This window comes from Podarcis pityusensis, assembly GCF_964106645.2.
Source record: "Podarcis pityusensis genome assembly, chromosome: 6".
Taxonomy (NCBI): Eukaryota; Metazoa; Chordata; class Lepidosauria; order Squamata; family Lacertidae; genus Podarcis; species Podarcis pityusensis.
The window spans coordinates 42899083-42919074 of NC_138030.1; the positions used below are offsets into that span (position 1 = coordinate 42899083).

At 42.6% G+C, this 19992-nt stretch overlaps 1 protein-coding gene across 1 annotated transcript; it reads left to right on the plus strand.

Moving 5' to 3' along the window:
• The first annotated feature begins 392 nt into the window (after positions 1 to 392).
• LOC308479405 (chitotriosidase-1-like) lies at positions 393 to 15394 on the plus strand. The gene is made up of 11 exons (XM_081010097.1): positions 393 to 526; positions 2017 to 2046; positions 3200 to 3401; positions 3972 to 4028; positions 6545 to 6710; positions 8473 to 8597; positions 8810 to 8900; positions 9422 to 9604; positions 12042 to 12158; positions 13527 to 13662; positions 14825 to 15394. The coding sequence occupies exons 1-11, from the start codon at positions 502 to 504 to the stop codon at positions 15088 to 15090; spliced, it is 1398 nt and encodes a 465-aa protein (XP_080866223.1). The 5' UTR covers positions 393 to 501; the 3' UTR covers positions 15091 to 15394.
• The last annotated feature ends 4598 nt before the right edge of the window (positions 15395 to 19992 follow it).

Consider the following 19992-nt stretch of genomic DNA (forward strand, 5'->3'; position numbering starts at 1 on the left):
TGTGATATTGAATGAAAATGGAACGATATATATTTTAAATAAAATAAAGAAAAAACTTCTCCCCTGGGGCTTTTTCAGTTCAGTAAATGTGGACAAGTTGGGGAGGCTGCGGAGACAGCACTGCAGAAATGCTACAGTGGAAAGAGAGAGAAAACCAGATACCACCCTCAGTTTTCTGTTCCCAACAATAAGGAAATTTCAACTTTTGAAGGAATTTTGATGTGACCTCAGAATGAGGAAGAAAAATAGAAGCCTATTTCCAAGAGGAAGAGAATTTCCGAGACAGAATAGTTGTTGGCACAGCCCTTGTGCTCATCACCACCTGATTGTAGCACGCCTTGATCACACACACATAGGGGAAATGCTCTTTTGATTTCACAATCACTCTTTTTGGGTGCGAGTAGCTATAAATGCCACAGGCAAAGTGAGCTGAGACAAATTCTGAGGAGCAACCACCTGCTTTCTTAAGAACAGGAGGGCTGTGCTGAATCTGTACTCATCATGGGCCGAGCATTCATTTTGGCGTGTAAGTTTGGCTTCAATAGCATGTGTATTTTGGATATTGATGTTTTGCTAGATTTCACTCATTAAGATATGCTACTGTGCAATGTGCTCTTATTAGGAATGGAGGAGAACTTTGATCCAGTTCATACTGAAAAAGTAAGCATATGTAATTTGCACTTCTCAAAACAATAGGTCAGGCATAGGCAAACTCGGCCCTCCAGATGTTTTGGGACTATAACTCCCATCATCCCTAGCTAACAGGACCAGTGGTCAGGGATGATGGGAGTTGTAGTCCCAAAACATCTGGAGGGCCGAGTTTGCCTATGCCTGCAATAGGTGTACCAAAACTCAGGCATCCTTCAAAATGTGCACCTATCTGAATTTTGCAATGCAGTTCTCCAGTAAAGTAGGTTGTACAAAGCATGCAAATTTTGGGGTAAAGTGTGCACATAAATGCATATATTTGTGAAAATAATTTTAAAAATGCATTATCCTTGGGGAAATTGCTTTGCAAGAGTTTGTATATTTGGAGAAATTTGTACTAAAATGCTGTTGAGTTTTCATAAGGACTTAAAATCACAAAAAGATTTTGATTGAATCTAAAAAGATTAAATTACAGGTCCTAAGTTTGCCTGTGCTGACTGATTTGGGCTTCAAGATTAGACCCCATTATTTGAATTATATTCTAAGGTACTATTCCACAGCCGTAGACAACTTTCTGATGGTGTGGCAGAAGGTTTGTATTGAGTGAATTCTGAAAGAAAAGCAGATGGGGGAATGAGAGAGAGAGGATCTGAATTACTTTAAGAATAAACCACCAGTAGATTGTCAAAAAGGGGACTTTGGCTAATGGTGCAAAGGGTTAAGACACACACTGGTTGAAATTTCTCCTTCCTCCCAACTATTAAAGCTTGAGACCAGAAGCAGTGCCTTCTTTTGCTTCTAGTCATATGAGAAAAGGCAAAGACACCCTAACACTTCATTTTCTGTTTGGGAAAATATACCATCCATCACATTCTAACCTTTATCTGAATGACCTCAAAAACCTTCATAACATTCACCATCATTTTAGCTGTTGGTTATTGGGTTAGCAGGATGGATGAGAAACTCTTTCAATAGCACAGGAAATTAAATGTTATTGAAGAGGGGCAAGCTTGAGATTTATGGGTTACAGAACATGTAGCCAAAATGATATCATTTGTCTTTCATTTTGTATATTCTATTGAGGGATTAAATACCATTGGTACAGTATTTTATAATACATGGCTGGACCTATTGTAGAGGAACACATTATGATGTTCAGGCATGTGGTTATTTGATATTGGTGTTTTAATCATTAGGACAATTCAATTTGGTGTTTTAGTCTATAAACCATATTGAATTCATGTACGGAAAATGCTATTAGTGCTAATAATAATGCTATTAACAACTATCATAACAGAATCAACTTACTGGAAGGTTCCAAAGTATCCAGCTACCTGTCTAATATCTTCCATTTTCATTTTTCTCCAGGTTTTGCCATCTTGCTGGTTTTTCACTGCAGTAAGTAAGCCTTCCCAGAGTTGTTACTCGCTTAGAACAAACCAAGTGAAAAGTGTTGGGCTTCGTTAAGACATTTCCTGCTTTAGAATAATCTACCGCATGCTGTGCATGATGGAGCCAGTTAGACAGAGCCAGGTGTCAGCACCTAGCACAAACACCTGGCATTGCTCACCTGGGCATGGTAGGTTGAACATACATATCATGCCAATCCTGGCCCAACAGCATTGGCTACCAAATAGTTTCCAGGCCCACTTTAAAGTGCTGGTTTTGACCTGTAAAGCCTTAAACAGCTCAGGGCCGCAATGCCTTAAAGACTCCTTCTCCCCACAATTATCATCTGAGACCCTTCTTTGTGTGTCCCTTCCGTCAGAAGACTGGAGGGTGGCAACATGAGAATGAGCCTTTTCCGAAGTGGCTCCCCCCCCCCTGCAATGGGCCTTTTCTGTAGTGGCTCCCTCTGCAGTGACTCACCTGGTGTCTTTGTCACATATCTTTAGGCACCAGGCAAAACATTCCTCTTCTCCCAGGCCTTGGGCTAATTAAACAATCTCTGGCTTTTTAAAGGAGTGCATTGTTTGCTACTATGGTGTGGATTCTTGTGTTTTTATGTTGTAAACTGCCTTGTGATACTTGGCAGTAAAGAAATTTATTTATTTATTTAATAATAGGTTCAGTTTCAAACTTTGTCTCTCCCATATATGAAAGGCATATCTAAATTCTAAAACTATAAACAACTTCTTTATCTATTTCCTCTCCACTTCTCTACAAATATGGGTGGGCAAATATAGTAATGGAAAAAATCCAGCCATATTATTGATATGATGAGAGCAAGGCTGTAACCTTAAGGTGTTATGTCCCCACACTGGACCTCTATCATCAGTAAGGCCAGGATGGGTGGATGTTTCTGTGGAAGCAAGTAGGGCAGATCTGACCTTGGAACTCCCTCACCAAGAGTGGGGTTCATTCTCAAACGAGAGAGAGAGAGAGAGAGAGAGAGAGAGAGAGAGAGAGAGAGAGATTGGGGTGGGGGAGATAGTTTGCATCAGTACAATCTCTCAGGAGCTGTAGGAATGCACAGTTAACAGAATATTACCTCAAGGTAAGTTATTTTGTCAACAGTTCCAGATTTTTACACGCACTTTCATCTTTGCAGGCTCTGCTTTCAAACTGGTTTGCTATTTCACCAACTGGGCTCAGTACAGACAAGGTGAAGGGAAATTCCTCCCTCAGAACATTGATCCTAATCTGTGCACTCACCTCATTTATGCATTTGCGGGAATGTCAGAGAACAAGATCAAAACACTGGAATGGAACGATGAAACACTCTACAGGGATTTCCAGAATCTCAAACAAAAGTATGGAGAGGGCTGGGGAGGAAGGATGACTTTTTTTGAATTTCCTAGAACTAGGATCTAAACTTGTATGAGTGCTCCCATTTTCTGATAACAGGGAATTCTGGGCTTAAGAATTGTATAGAGTTTGGTTAATGAGATTTGAAGGTGGAAAATTGGTCAAGCCAACACCTTTATATAATGCTGTGTCATTCACTGTTTCTTAGGAAGAAGCTTCACTTCCCCATGGAGGTAAAAGGGGGTGAGACCTAGCTGAGTCTAAGAATCTAACTCTGTGATCTTAACCCCTTCATGTACTAACTAGCCCTATGCTTGGTAGTAAGGTTTAAAAGCAATTTCCTATGCTCCATACCCTCAAACCCAAGTTGGAACTTCGAAAGAAAACTACATACAGTATGCATGATCTGTTTGTGTACACTGTTTTCCATGCAGCTGGGAAATATATGCAGAAAAGCTAGCTTCCATGAGCAGCACAAATGAACTTCACCGGGAATGATCAGAGATATTTGTAAACTCAGCTGTGCAAGACAAAAAAAAAACTGAACTCTGTTCCTCTCTTCTCCTCCTGTCTAGGAATCCAAGACTGAAGACACTTTTAGCTATTGGTGGATGGACATTTGGAAGTCAAAAGTAAGACTTGGGCATGGGGTTTCTAAAAGAGGAACTTCATCATGAGTAGGCAATATGTAATAAAGATGGGTGTTTGCTTCAGTCAAATCCTGAATGCAGAACTGAAATACTGTAGCTGCTTCAGAGAGATTTGGGAGAAGTCCACAGTGAAGTGAGGTCCCTATGAAGTGATTCAAATTGCACCAGGCATTTCCAAATTCCCAAATCAAGGTCCAGACCAAATATTGTGTTCTGTGCCGCTCTGTAGCATATCCCATTCCCTCCCCCTCCTCAATAATAATATGCATCATGAAAGTTTCCTGTTGGAATCCTAGAACCCCATCTTTCTATTTCATTCATTCATTTTTGCATTGCATTGCATTGACTAGATGCCCAATAATGTGTATGTTCTGGCGAGTGTGTAAGGAATTCCAAAATAAATAAAAATGACAGATAACTAAAATGCAAATGATAACAGTGCTAAAAGGAAGCTAAAAAAAATATCAAAGTTTGTAGCAACGATGCATGTTTTCAGTTTCATTTGTTTTCATAAAGCAAACGAAGGTTAAAGTATCAGATTTAAAAGGAAGCATAAGGTGTGAAGTTCATTAGGTGAACGTTTATTAGAAGGTTGTTTCTTTAGTAGCCACCCATCATATTCTGGATGGTGGAAGCACTTAGAGAAGTGTCTTCATAAATGATCTCTGAGCATTTGCAGGTACATTTGCAGGGAATGGTAGTCATACCAATACTGTAGCATCAAACTGTGGTGGGGTTTTAAAGGTCAAAATCAACACTTTGTGATTTGGGCTGGAAGATGATGTATTACCATAATACGCGCAGAGGCAAGTGCTGCCAGTACTTGCAGCAATTTTCCATCCTGCTCTCAGTTTCTAGACTGTATTTTAAAAGAGCCCCATTTCCAATGTGTTACACAGATACAGTAGCCAACATGGTGCCCTCCAACTATTATTGAACTACAACTTCCATTAGTCCCAGCCAGTGTGGTCAGTTATCAAAGATGATGGGAGTTGTACTCCAGCAACATCTGGAAGAAGCACATTGGCTACCTCTGAATTACAGTAATTTGAATAAGGCCTGAATAACAGAAACCAAAAATTCTACTCCATCCATGTAGGCTCATAGTTGGCACACCAGCCTAAGCTGCTATTTAAAGTTAAGTTGCCAATTTTCATGAAGGTATTTTTTTTTTAATTGGGTGGCAATGTTAAGATGCTTTTGGAAAAAAACCTGGAAGAAAGTAAACATGCCTCATTCCACCACCACCCCCTCTGTACTGAGGCAAATAGCTTCAGAATAATTTAAAGGTCACATGGCCATGAAATTGAAATACTGAGAACTATCCATATTAGTGCCAATCTTCCATCTCATGTTAACCACAGTGCTGAAAATGCCCACTGAAGCCAGTCCTTCAGATTCATCTAACAAAGGCATTACAGTTGGAACATTAACTCTGAGAAGCATATGTTCTCAGAATAATCACACACTGTGGTTTACCTCATTTCTCCCTACTCCCAAGTCCATTCTTTGGAGACAAATCAGGTCAGGGGCATGCTTTATGGAAGCAAAGCAAAAACAGATTGAACAATGAAGTTTCTCCCATGGCTTGATGGAATAAAAGGAAAGTCTGTTCCTGTGTTACGTATTCTATGGGGACACTGCCTGATTTGCTCCAAGGCTCCAGTTGTAGACCTGTTCTTCATAAGATGGCATTGTTGGTTGGCAGCAGAAATACTGTAAGCACCAGTTATGCTTTTCCAAAATTAACAACTACCAATACACCAGAGTGTGTGTGCTTATGCAGCCAGTATGGTAGCCTTCACCATTCTGGTGCCTTCTGAATGTTTTGGACCACATCTTCCATGGCACTGGACTATCGCAGCCATGAACTGTAAGAAATAAATAGGCAAAGACTACAATTTGGTCTTAATGACTTGATTCTCTACCTATCATGGGTGCTGTAAAATTAGACATATATATTTTTTGCATTGGCAGGGGACTGTTAGGGGTGGAATCGAGACCTCCAGCATGTACTGCTGATCATTTAATGCCACACAAGCATCTTTGTGGCTTTGGGAGTGATGAGAGGTGCTACAAGAGCCAACCATGAGCCCAGGTGATGGGTGATTTAAGCTCCAGTCGTGGAGGGGGGATGTCCAGATCTGATGGCTCCTCAGGGTCACTGGTAGTACAGAGATCTGCTGTGGGCCCTGCTCTTCCTAATTTGCTTCTGAGGAGACTCTACGTTTGAGGTCTGAGCAGGACTGAACCAGGACACCAGAACATGGTGACCTTGCAGTGAAGCAAAACAGCAGCATGTTGGAAAACTAAAATCAAACAGTAAAAGCTTGTGGGTGGACAAAGTCTTCTTCAGCAACCATCTGAAAACTAAAAGACAAGGGTCCAATGGATAACCAAAGGGAAGATATTTTGTATTTTTAGCACCATCACTGTCTCGGGTGCCAAACAAAACAGCCATGATGTGTATCTTTTGACTTGAATTGCTTCCCTTCTAGGTTCTCTGCTATGGTAGCTACTCCTGACACACGTCAGACATTTATTAATTCTGTGATACAATTCATGCGAAATTATGGTTTTGATGGCCTGGACCTAGATTGGGAATATCCTGGAGCCAGAGGCAGTCCTGCAGCTGATAAAATGCGTTTCACTTCCTTGGTTCAGGTACAGTAAAACTCAGCAAATCACCATCAACCAATTCTACTGTCTGGCTGCAGATTCCAGGGGCAACTTCTGTGCACAACAGGCAATGAATTTAATAGGAATATCAGGGAGTGCTGCAAAGAGACAATATGAATTATTGTTTTCTCAGTGAACGGATGGAATCAAGTTACAAGATTCAGACTTGTGTCAAATCCCAGGCTGGGCCAAGGTGTTGTCCAGAGACCAACCCCTAGATTTGCCTTTGTCTCAGTTATGAAAGGGAAGTTGACCAACCAGTCAAGATATCAGAACTGTGTATACAAATAGAGCCCTAGACCAGCAAAACTAAATTATGTGAAATGTGAAAGCTTGTGTAAATCACCAGACATATCTGGAGTGGTTTTTGAGACAATATGGAACAAGGGGCTTAAAGAAAGGTTCTTGTGCCTCAAGTAGTGAGCTAATAGGTTGAACCTATAACATATAGGTAAGATAATGTATAAATATTCCATAAGCTAGCCCTACAGTATGGTCTGAAGGTACACGAGGCCACCACCTTGTTGCAATTAAACAGGTTTGGATCTGGTCATCTGCCTGAATGGGTAGCCACCTGGGAACTACATGTACTTTGCCTTCGGTTCCAGAACAGAAGAAAGGTATGGGATGTAAATGTAATCAAAACATATGGAATTTTCAATTAGTTCTGAGGGAAAGTGATTGAATCAGTAGGTCTCTACCTACACTTCCGCTCTTTACTGGGAAACCTCTTCTGCTTTGATTCAATTTAGATTTCCCTTTTTATTGATTGATTTTAATTTGATTTATTGTATTTCTATGACGCTTTTCATTCAAATGAATCCCAAAGCGGCTTACAAACAATAAATTACAACATGATAAACCATAATAGAACATCACAAATATAGTATAAATCGTATAAAATAATTAACAAATTGTCAATGAAACAATTACAATCTATAAAACAGCAGCTGAAAAATAAACCGAACATCACAATTGCAACAAAAGTCATATTGTATGATTAACAAATCAATACGGCATTTATAATCTATAAAACAATATTAACAACTTAACAAAATAGCAGCTGGGAAAAAAAGCTAAGCACTGTTAAGTTCATGCCCACTCTCATAACTCACAATCTTTCACTCTATTTGGTTCATTAAAATAAACATAAAATACAGTACACATAATATACATCAGCTCAACCAAATGCTATACTAGCTGGGGTCCTCATGTAGTGGGTGATGGAGGAGACAGTGGGGCTCTCAGGCCTACTGCCAGTGGCAAGGTAGATATTGACTCCAGGTAGCCTGCTCAGGTGCCGTTGATGAGGAACTCACCCACATCGCTCTCAGTAATAAGGAAATGTGAGAGGAGCCTGTCCCTGTTCCAGCTTCTTCAGCTGCATCTTGGCCAGCCTGATGTCAGGGAAGGAGGAGGCTGCTGAGGGGAATGAGGGGGTGGCTGGTTGAGTCCATCAGGCAGGAGGGAGAGGCCATGATTAACATGCTGAGAGCACCTCAGCAGGATCCTGGAGGCCTGAATGAGCTCGCAGCCAATGACTCAGAGCTGTGTATCTGTCTTGGTGTCCATGCAAGGCATGAAGCAGAGGTCATCGGCCAGCATGGGTGAAGCAGGAGATGTGGGGGTGGGCCAAGAAGCTAGAGAGTGTGGAAATGGGGATGTTTCCATCTCTGCCACATCCTTGAGCTTTAAGAGAAGGACAAAAGCAAATTTAATTATTGTTCTACTCAACTATTTGCCTTAGGAAATGGTGAAAGAATTCCAGGCAGAAGCACAACGGACAGGAAAGGAAAGGCTGCTGCTGTCTGCTGCTGTGGCAGCTGGGAAGGAAACCATTGACAATGGCTATGAAGTGGACAAGATTTCCCAGTGAGTATGTTGAGGCACTTATGAACCATGAAGGGAAATTAATGGTGGCAACTCACAGGCAGCTTGCATTTGATACTTGAGAACCAGTTTAGTCCAATAATTTCAAATCATGGTTGACAAATCATGCCAGTGGGCACATAATTGCCCGCAATGCATCCACTCAGGATTCTTATGCTAGAGATGGAATAAACATATTCGAATTCCCCTTGCAGGTCTCTGGACTTCATCAACCTGATGACATATGACTTTCATGGATCTTGGGAACGCGTTACAGGACATGTCAGCCCTCTGTACCCTGACACCGTAAGTGTTAAATATTTCCTAGCAAATTGTAGCCTCTCATTTTAATTGAAAGTAAAGAAAATGTCCAAAGGTACAAAGCAAACCCACTATTTCTTGGTCCTCTAGATCAGCCTTTACCAAGCTCCTCATCCTGTGAAAGGTTTCCAATATGGAACTGGGATAAAGTTCTTGGCTGAAATAATGTACAAAAACAGATCAAAGACGTATTGAGATACAGTATATGAAATACATTGAGATACAATATATATTGTGATATAATGCATGCTTAAATGCCATTGTTATGGCTTTGTATCGTTTTAAAAATATTCATCATTGACTAATGTGGAAATGGGGTTGACTAAACTAATGAATGGATATATGAGAATTTGATACAGACTGGGAAAAGACTCATGTCTCCATCCATAGTCTATTGAGTCATGGCTGCTGGGAAACTACAGGTCTGTGGAGCAACCAGAGATCTGAACAGTAAAACTGGGCAACATGCATTGATATCATGCTTTCTATCTCATTGCCTCATCAAGGACAATGCTGTGAAGTACTGGATGGGCAAAGGAGCACCAGCTGAAAAGCTTGTCCTGGGAGTTCCTCTCTATGGACGAACCTTTACCCTTTCTTCCACACAAAATGGGGTTAATGCGCCAGCCTCAGGACCAGGGACAGCTGGCACTTTCACCAAAGAGGCTGGATTCTTGTCTTATTATGAGGTAGGAAAGATGCTTAAATATATATATTGTTAGGCTTGCCCCACTTCTCTAAGTGGTGAGACGTTCCAGGAGTAGAGTGCTTGCGAAAGTTTGTGTTTTGCAATACTGGGTTGTTGTGGGAGGTTTGTTTTTCGTTTTACAAATACAGGTTGTGTATAGGTGGAGGCACTTAAATACTGCAGAAGAAAGCTGCCACATCAGATCTCCAGAGAGAGGGCATCCCTGATACCGCTAACTTCCAGAGCCCCCAAAACTCACCTCTATTTCGCTCTACAAAAATGGCAACCCCTTTCTTCTTGCAGACCTACGTTACGTCATCCTCGGCTGAAGGAGCAACACATGCCCCTTCCCCAGTGTGGGCCTATATATAAAAAAAAACCTAGCTGTCCAACATTTTGTTGTCATGGGGACACATCTAGTGCTGTACTGAAAGATCCCATTCCTAATATTTTTGCAGGGCCATTTGCAGTGACTTTATTTCCAGTTACTTTCTTGTGGGTGAAATCAGTTAATTGCCATGTCTCCCTCTGCACTGTTGGGCTGGGCACTGGGATGGCAGAATCCAGAGGAAAGTGAGGAGAAATAGAGGGGGGGGGGTGAGGCTGGAACGGATGGAAGCCCTTCCGTTCCCACCACATGGTCCCTCCCCTCTGGCTCCAGTGTGGCTCCAGACTTCCAGTTGCCTCCCCTCCTGAGCAAGTCTTAATAAAAATTCATTTTCTTATCTAGAATTAGGAGCATCTGCTACTGTGTTTTGATCATGGCAAACCCGCTGCCTTTACTTTCCCCCACCCCAATTAACTAATTTCCTCAAACTTATGGACACATACTTCCCTTTTCTGTTCTGCTTTTCATGCCACACACATCCTCAGATTTGTTGAGAAAGTTGTGGGCAAACTTCAGGACAGGGCTGAGAACACACAATCCAAGAAGGTTCAAAGTGGGGTTATTGGGTTGTTGTTTCTGTTTTTATTAGGTATTTAGTGGTTTTATATCTTGATTTCATTCTGTGAACTGCACTGAGACCCCCCGGTTATAGGGCGGTATACAGTGGTACCTTGGTTTGCAACCGCTTTGGATTACAACCGTTTTGGATTACAACCACGTCAAACCTGGAAGTGCGTGTCCCTTTTTTTGGATTTAAACCAATGGGGGGGGAGGCCCCATTGGCAAAAGCGCGCCTTGGGTTACAACCTGTTTTGGTTTACAACTGGACCTCCGGAACAGATTACGGTTGTAAACCAACGTACCACTGTATAAATTCCATAAATAACAATAACAATAATCATAATCATAATCTGCACTATACATTTAAAGCATCATGGCTCTTTAAACAATTGTGGCTTCCTCCCTGCCAAAGAATGATGGGAAATGCAGTTATTAAGGGGGCTGAGAGTTGTTAGAAAACTCTTATTCCCCTCACAGAGCCACAGTTCTCAGAGTGGTTTAACAGTTAATTTCTTTTCCCAGGGGCTCTGGGAATTTTAGCTCTGTGAGGGGAATAGGGGTCTTCTAACAACACTTGGCAGCACTAACACTGTACTGTGGCTGGTGGAGACTCTTCAAGGTCCCCAGCAGAAGTCTTTCCCAACACCTGTCATGTGCCTGTGGCCTACCACTGAGCTATGGTCCCTCCTCAGGTCAGCAATCATTCTCTGTCGTATAATATATTTCCAAAACATCCTGGAGTAGCGTTAAAACCCCTATTTTGCTTTACTTATTTTAAGGGTGAGGCACCTGATACAGACAGCTTTAAGAACATAAGAGAAGCCTGCTGCATCAGGCCAATGGCTCATCTAGTCCAGCATCTTGTTCTCATAGTGGCCACCAAGATGCCTCTTTGAGACCTGCAAGCTGAGCACGAGCACAACAGCACTCTGGCCACCTGCAACTTCCAGCACCTACCTATTATTCAGAGGCACAATGCCTCTGACTGTGGAGGTGCAAGATAGCCATTGTGGCTAGTAGCCATTGGTAGACTTGTCCTCCATGAATTTGTCTCTCTGAAAGCCATCCAATTTGGTGGCCATCACTGGTTGGTGAAGGATCACGTTCCATAGTTTTACTATGTGCTTTGCAAAGAAGTGCTTTCTTTAATGCGTCCTAAATCTTTCACCATTCAGCTTCATTGAATCTCCATGAATTCTACTGCATGAGAAAGGAAGAGGAACTTTTCTGTATCCACTTTCTCCGTGCCATGCATAATTTTATAAACTTCTATCATGTCATCTTTTCTCTGAACTAGATGCCCCCAAATGCTTAAACCATTCCTCGTAAGAGGAAGCTTGCTCTATCTCCTAGGTCATTTTAACTGCCCTTCTTGCAATTGCAACAGGCTCTGATTTCTACACCTCTGTAATGGGGAAGTTGTCTGACCTCAAGTGTCTCAATTCAACCATGTGGTAACACAGCCATGCTCCAATCTATTTTGTTTCAGATCTGCAACTTTAATAAAGGTGCCACCACAGCAGTGATTCCAGGGGGGAATGCTCCCTATTCCTTCAAGGGAAATCAGTGGGTAGGATACGACAATGTGGACAGCATTAAAACTAAGGTAACAATTATACATATATTTGCTTTTATCTGTACAAAACATTTAGTGGAGCTCAGTCAATGTTATGCTTCAAAATCATCACCTAGTAAACATGCTAGCAAGCTACATAATTACTAGATAATAAAGATACTAGGTTGTTTAAGGACCACTTTGCTATGTAGAATGCAATTTCCAATAGGAATTAAGGTGTCAGGGGCTGGACTGAGGAGGAATGGTGGGAGTCCCCCCCCCCTTTTCCTGAGGGCAGGACAGTATTGATTTAGAACAGTGGTTTGAAGAGGGGCATAGTCCAGAGGGGGAAAGCTGGGAAATACTGGGTGAGGAACAACTAGAAGAGGAAACACCAAGAGAGAGACAGCTGGCAGATTCAGTGTCATTGGACAGCATTCCTGACCCACTTGTCCCCCCCCCCCTTCGCCTAAGACTAGAAGGGCTTTGAGAGTGGTAAAACAGAAAGCACAGCGGCAACAAACTCAGATTACCCAACATAGGAGTGACGTAGATTAATGGGGACAGAGGGGCTGAATCTTTACTGGGAGCATCACCATTTCTAGAGAGATATGCATTACTTTGTCTTTCACTGTGATTATTAAAGAAACTAACTGGTAAGAACTCTCCTTTCATTTGATCTGTTTATTACTGCCACCGGGGGAGAGATCTGATTCCCCGAAGTCTGACATAAGCTGAGGTTTTCACTGCCGATAGTGATTAGGGTGTTGGACCTGGGAGACCATGGTTCTAATTCCCACTCAGTGATAAGCCTTACTGGGTGACCCTGGGCCAGTCACCATCTCTCAGCCCAACCTTCCTCACAGTGCTGTTGTGAACATAAAATGTGGGAGAGGTAGAACCATGTACACCACTTTGAGTTTCTTGGAGGAAAGGTGGGATATAAATGTAATCAATCAATAAAAACACATGCAGTGGGTAGCTATGGTTCACCACGCTTTTCCAAGGACAAAATGCTTAATGTTGAACAATAGCAGCCAGTGATAGGGTGATGTTGCAGAGCTGCTCTCCCAATACTGACATCACTGCCGCTTACATGGGTAGGGTGGGGCAAGGCACTGGGCTGCATGGATGTCCTGATGGAAGTGCTGGATTGGCTCTAGCCATAAGCTGCAGTGATGCTAGTGTCTGGAGGTCAGCTCTGTCCCACCACTCCAGCAACTGCTCATATTGAAAGTGTCAGTTGTCATGATGATTTACTTTTGTCTTGGACTTTACTGTTAAAGGCAGCATACTTACAGACCTCTGAATATTCTAATTTCCTTCTTAAACAGGAGCCATATTCATTGCCCTAGAACGGTTCTCACCATTATTATTACTCCCATAAGCCTTTGAATTCCTGTTTTCTGTTTCTCTCAGGTCAACTATCTGAAGCAAAAGAAGCTGGGAGGTGCCATGGTATGGGCCATGGATCTGGATGACTTCAGTGGTTCTTTCTGTGGCCAAGGAGCATACCCACTCCTCCAGACTCTGAAGAGAGAACTTGGCTCCACAGGTTAATCCTTTGTTATTATATTTGTTTTTCTTGAAATCCTCAGTCACAAGGCCTGTAGGGAACTAAATATTTACCCAACACTCTTACTTCATTCTGGCTTCCTGTTATATAGCAATAGGTAGTTGCACCCATGATATAAGAAGAAGAAAAAAGGTCTCTGTGAAAAGGGGAGTTTCTTGTCTCCCTTTAGGCCTCTGGCTGTGCTTAAATAAACTTGTTTAACCTAAAACAGCTCTCTTAGGCTGTGCATTTCTCCTCCTCTTCATGCAACACACCAGGGAATAAACAATCAAGGCTGTGTAAGCACATAAGAGCCCAGTTGGGTCAGCCCAAAAGTCTACCTATTCCACTATCCTCTTTCCCACAGTGGCCAAGCACATGCTTCTGAGAAGCACACAAGCAGAACGTGAGGCACTAGGTCTCTCCTACTGTCCCCCTCCCCCAGCAACTGTGGGATGCTGCCTCTGATCTTGGAGGCAGCATATTCTCCCCATGACTAGCAGCCCTAGCTTCCATCTAATCCCTACCTTGAAATCCATCTAATATGGTCAGCGCCATTTCTTGTGGAAGCAAGAAATCCCATTATTTAACCAGTTAACCGTTTCTGACTCTCCCACCCTTCATTGGGTGACTCCAGGTTCTAGTATTATGAAGGAAGGAGAAAAACATTTTCTCCACACCATGCCTTCTGTTTTATGAACATTTCCCACACACCACTTCTCTGCACCAAACAGCACTTTCCCTGGTTCCTTTTCTACTGATATTGAAAGGTTCTCTTTGTGTGTGACTAATTTCACCCCATCCCCATTAAATTTCAAGTTAGATTTCAGCACCATTTAATTTATTTCATTAATCTGGAACATCTGAAGACCACCTTTCCTTGATTGAGCAATCAAAGGCGTACCTCACACTGCAAGCTTAAATTTGCCACAGCATCCTAAAAGTCAATGTGCACAGAAGCCTTGCATGTGGTACCAGAAACAAGAAGTCAGAGGAAGAGGCAGAAGAGGCAGCTGCATTGCTGGAGCCTTTCATGAACGCCAGCTCCAGATATATACAGTATTATATATATATAGAGAGAGAGAGAGAGAGAGAGAGAGAGAGAGAGAGAGAGAGAGAGCTTTTTTAAAAGGCTAAACTATCTATATTCTTCTTCTGGCAGGCCTGGCACCAAACCCCAAACCTCCAGTTCCTGCTGAACCTCCAAGACCTGATGCGCCACAACCTGATGTGCCACAACCTGATGTGCCACAACCTGATGCACCTACAGCAGACACCTTTTGCCTTGACAAGGAGGATGGGATCCATGCTGATTTGCAAGATGCCACAAAGTATTATATGTGCACCCACAAAAAGACTTTCAGCATGCCTTGCCCAACAGGACTAACTTTTGACAACCAGTGCAAATGTTGCAATCATCCTCAATAAAGGGCTTCTAATATAGGCAAACTCCAAAGATGACATTCCGTTGTCTTCAGAGCTAAGTACTTCAGAGCTAAGTGCTTTGCTGTCCCTGTAAAACTGCCTATACTTCCAATATGTTCATCTGCATATTTCTCCAAGTCTTTAACAAATAGGGTTATAGTATCTGCTTCTGCTTTGCACTAAAGAACAATGCACCAGCCAGCAAGATATGAGCACTTTATAATAGTTTGTTTTATACAATATGTAGCCACTTGCTCCCTATTTCTGATAATTTTAGCAAAAGAAAATAAACTCATTTCAACTAAAAGTAGTTAGAGGCTTGTTTTGTTGCATACCTAGCAGGCAACCAGCTCCGTGAATTCATTTTAATAATAACTGGTACTAAACATGTATTTCAAAACATTCTCTCTGTTTGGTTCATTAAAAAAACAAACCCACAAGGAACAAATTTAGGATCCAAAAGAGTGACATTTCTGCTTTTGCTTTAGTATCTAATAACTTCACAATTCTTGGCTCTATGTATGACGTGGTGTGCATACACACGAAAGCTTATACCAGAACAAACTTAGTTGGTCTATAAGGTGCTACTGGACAATTTTTTATTTTGTTTATTTTTATTTTGACTGCGTCACGGCTACCTACCTGAATCTAGAAATCGGAAACTTATTTCTGGTGGCTGTGCCCAGTATTTCTGCCAATAGATGGCACTCTACACTTCTCTAACAAATAATGTTCTATATTTTATCAGATAGTTGTTCCTTTTATCTGAGTAGCTCAACCATGCTCTTGAATTTAAGCTTACAGCTATTTTGTATTTATTGTTTCCACTAGGGCTGAAATATACATGTGGCACAGAAGAACTGTGATTAGCCTCCTAAAGATGGTTTGATTTCATTTCTGAACCGAAATACAGCCTTGTGTCTGCTTTCATAGCTGCAGGGAAGAAAATACAGGTTTTCTTGAGGTGGCATTTCAGTTTTAAAATGCCTATAAATTAATCACAGTTAGGAGCATAGGAAGAAAAAAAGCTAGCCATCTTAAGTCTCTATAACTGAGATGAAAGGTTAGAAAACAATAGATTCTGTTTGAGTCACTGAGGTCTTCATGGACTCATGAACAGAGGGCAGGTTAGAAAGGAGTCATGATCAGAAGGCTGGCTGTCCTTTCTTGCCAAAGCCACAGTTCCAGCCACCTTCATCATCTCTAAGGATTCGTCTTTCTTGACAATGAACCATCCTTTGCAATGTTTACTTAGACATAAGACCATTCAGTTCAATGGTGCTAGCTCCCTTGGATGTTTAAGATTGCAGCTATAATTTTGGGATTCTAAGCAGTTGATTCTGATTTCATGTAAGTGATTTAGAGAAAAATTCCCAAATATCAGAGCTGTTGCAAGCGCTCAGCATCCATCATCAGTAAGAAGCAGTGAAGCATATACACATACAGTTTAAGTTGATTCAAATTTATTCTTTTACCACTGAGTTTACTGTGTGACTCTACTAAGACTATTGATATAGACTTCAAGACCTCTTGCTCCTTTATTTCCTTAACTAAAAGAAGCCACTATGGACTAATTATTGTCCTGGTCACTTAACCAAGTTATTCTGCTATTATTTTTATTTGATGGATTATTTGTTCATTCATAACTAACATCATTGGTTTTCTGGTTGTATTTATCCAGCATGGAGTGAGTATTAGGCCCTGTATTCCCCTTGTCTGATGTTGAAACTACAATTACTTCATCTGCAACTACATCATAGGTCAAATCAGTTTCATTCAAAATGATCCCTAAATATGTATATAGGACCAATACTGACTCACTTTTTAAGCTGAGTTCATCTTAAATGTTCTGACCTAAAAAAAATTTCCTCAGTTGCTGCTAATATTCCCTGAATTAGTTACAGAGTCTTAGAAAGCTGTGTATGAATTAGGAACAATATTTGCTATATCACTTTCACTTCTGCAAAGAGCTTTCGCGCTAGGCTAGATTCTGCGTCAAAAAACAATGAAATGTAGACTCTCGTACCAACTGTTAATCACGCTGGTACTTGAATTTGCAGAAGTAGGAAAATGTTTAATTACCCAGTAGAGCAGCTTCTCTCTGAGAATCTCTACAGTACTTTCAAGTCACTTAAAGGGAAAAGAGTAAATTGAGAGAAAACACCGTTCTGTACACAAATTTCCTTCCTTTCACAACATTTGATCCTCTTCCCTTACATCTCTTGGTGGCTGGATTAGATGTATGAGAAGGAAGGTTTTTAAACCCTTCCAGCTGTTGTTGGGCTCCATTTCCCATCAGCTTATTGGATTGCTGGGTTCTTCAAAGATATATCTGGCAATACTCTATCATCTATCAATCGATCATACGGCCTGCTATTAACGTCCACATTAATTCAATCAAAACAATATAATATCATTCCTATAACAAATAACTTATTTATCCTGTCATAAAAAAGGCCCCTAATTAATACTTTGATCCTAGCATGTACCTGCAAATACCTTTTAGGAAGTAATTGTTGTACCATATTGCCGGACTACTGTACAGTTCTGCTACGAATACCAGGAATGACAACAGCACAGGTTGGTCATATATACAGTACATGCCTAGCTCACACATCACAGCAAACAAAAATGGAGGATAGTCTTCAAAACTATTTGTTGTGCTCTTTTTTTGTGATGGGATCCAAGTGTGCCTGATCAGTGCTTTTGGTGTGTTAAGCTGATCAGCACCGGAAACCGATATCTGAAGGCTCTATAAATCAATGTGTGAGCCCCAGTTCACTTATTAGTGCTCAAATGCAAGTGTGGGTCTTCTTAATAATAATAATAATAATAATAAAATTTATTTATATCCCGCCCTCCCCAGCCGAAGCCGGGCTCAGGGCGGCTAACAACAATAAAACAGTACAAAAGTACAGCATAATCAACAGTCTAAAATCATGCGTTATAAAATTAATTAATTCAAGCCACTGGCAACCATTGGGCCAGAGCTCCGCGAAGATTGCCGAGGGAGGGAGTCAGGCTGTGCCCTGGCCAAAGGCCTGGTGGAACAGCTCTGTCTTGCAGGCCCTGCGGAAAGATGTCAAGTCCCGCAGGGCCCTGGTCTCTTGTGACAGAGTGTTCCACCAGATCGGAGCCACAGCCGAAAAAGCCCTGGCTCTAGTTGAGGCCAGCCTAACTTCTCTGTGGCCTGGGACCTTCAAGATATTTTTATTCGAAGACCGTAAGTTTCTCTGTGGGGCATACCAGGAGAGGCGGTCCCGTAGGTACGAGGGTCCTAGGCCGTATAGGGCTTTAAAGGTTAAAACCAGCACCTTAAACCTGATCCTGTACTCCACCGGGAGCCAGTGCAGCTGGTATAGCACCGGGTGAATGTGATCTCGCAGCAAAGACCTCGTAAGGAGTCTCGCTGCAGCATTCTGCACCCGCTGGACTTTCTGGGTCAGTCTCAAGGGCAGCCCCACGTAGAGCGAGTTACAATAATCCAGTCTGGAGGTGACCGTCGCATGGATCACAGTGGCTAGGTCAGGGCGAGAGAGGTAAGGAGCCAACTGCTTAGCTTGGTGGAGATGGAAAAATGCCGCCTTTGTTATAGTTGCAATCTGCGCCTCCATGGAAAGGGAGGTGTCGAAGATTACACCCAAACTCTTAACGGACGGTGCTGGCACTAATTGCGCCCCCGTAAGAGATGGGAGTTGCCCTCCCAATCCCATATCGCCCCGTCCCAGCCACAGGACCTCTGTCTTCGAAGGATTTAGCTTCAACCGGCTCCCACGTAACCATCCAGCCACAGCTTCCAAACATCTGGTCAGTGTGTCTGGGGCCGAGTCAGGATGGCCATCCATCAACAGATAGAGTTGGGTGTCATCGGCATACTGATGGCAGCCCAGCCCAAAACTCCGGACAAGCTGGGCAAGGGGGCGCATAAAGATGTTAAAAAGCATCGGGGAGAGTATCGCACCCTGAGGTACTCCACACACCAAGGAGTGGCGCGATGACAATTCCCCCCCAAGCGCCACCCTCTGTCCCCGACCAGAGAGAAACGAGCGCAGCCACTGAAGGACTGTGCCCTGGATCCCCACGTCGGCAAGGCGGTGGTCCAGAAGTTTGTGATCAACCATGTCGAAAGCTGCTGACAGATCTAGAAGAATCAGCAGCCCCGACCCGCCTCGATCCAGCTGTCTACGAAGATCATCTGTTAGGGCAACCAGAGCCGTCTCGGTCCCATGACCAGCGCGGAAGCCGGACTGGAATGGATCCAGAGCCGATGTTTCATCCAGAAAACCACCAAGCTGTTCAGCAACCGCTCTCTCAATCACCTTCCCCAGGAACGGAAGATTCGAAACCGGGCGGTAATTGGATAGATCTAAAGGATCTAATGATGTTTTCTTTAAGAGCGGGCGCACCACTGCCTCCTTCAGTTCCCCTAGAGACACCCCTGCCACTGCACTCCCTCCGCCCAGCTTTGTCCTTCTTGAACTCCATGATGTTATGGGTTTGTGCCTGGATTTAGTAAAAGTTTGATTGAATAATGGTTTGATTAAACATTGCCAAACAGAGAATCCCCAGGATTTAGTTATGCTAACAAGCCAAGCCAGCTCAGGAGAGCTAGCTGGATGGTCCCCTAGCAGGGGACAAAGGCTGGTGATGCCCCATCAAGGAAACCACCAGAGGGCAAGACAGCCAGGCAAAGAGTAGTGGGACTCCTCCTATGCTGGGTGCTAGTGGGCAGAGGCAAAGGCCAGGTTTAGGGTTTCAGCTTTGAATGAAGAAGGCTGTGAGGAGGTCCTTGGAGTCAGTTAGCAGCAAGAAGGAGAAGGAGGGGCAAAACTCCATGTGAGCTGGAGCTGACAGGCTGGGACTAAGAAACACAGAGGGTGGCTTTTTGCTGTTCTTTGAATCCAA

Coding starts and splice junctions, on each gene's coding strand:
- LOC308479405 (XM_081010097.1), top strand. CDS start 502: ATGGGCCGAGCATTCATTTTGGCGT. Junction 527..2,016: donor CCGAGCATTCATTTTGGCGT/GTAAGTTTGGCT, acceptor ATTTTTCTCCAG/GTTTTGCCATCTTGCTGGTT. Junction 12,159..13,526: donor TGGACAGCATTAAAACTAAG/GTAACAATTATA, acceptor TGTTTCTCTCAG/GTCAACTATCTGAAGCAAAA.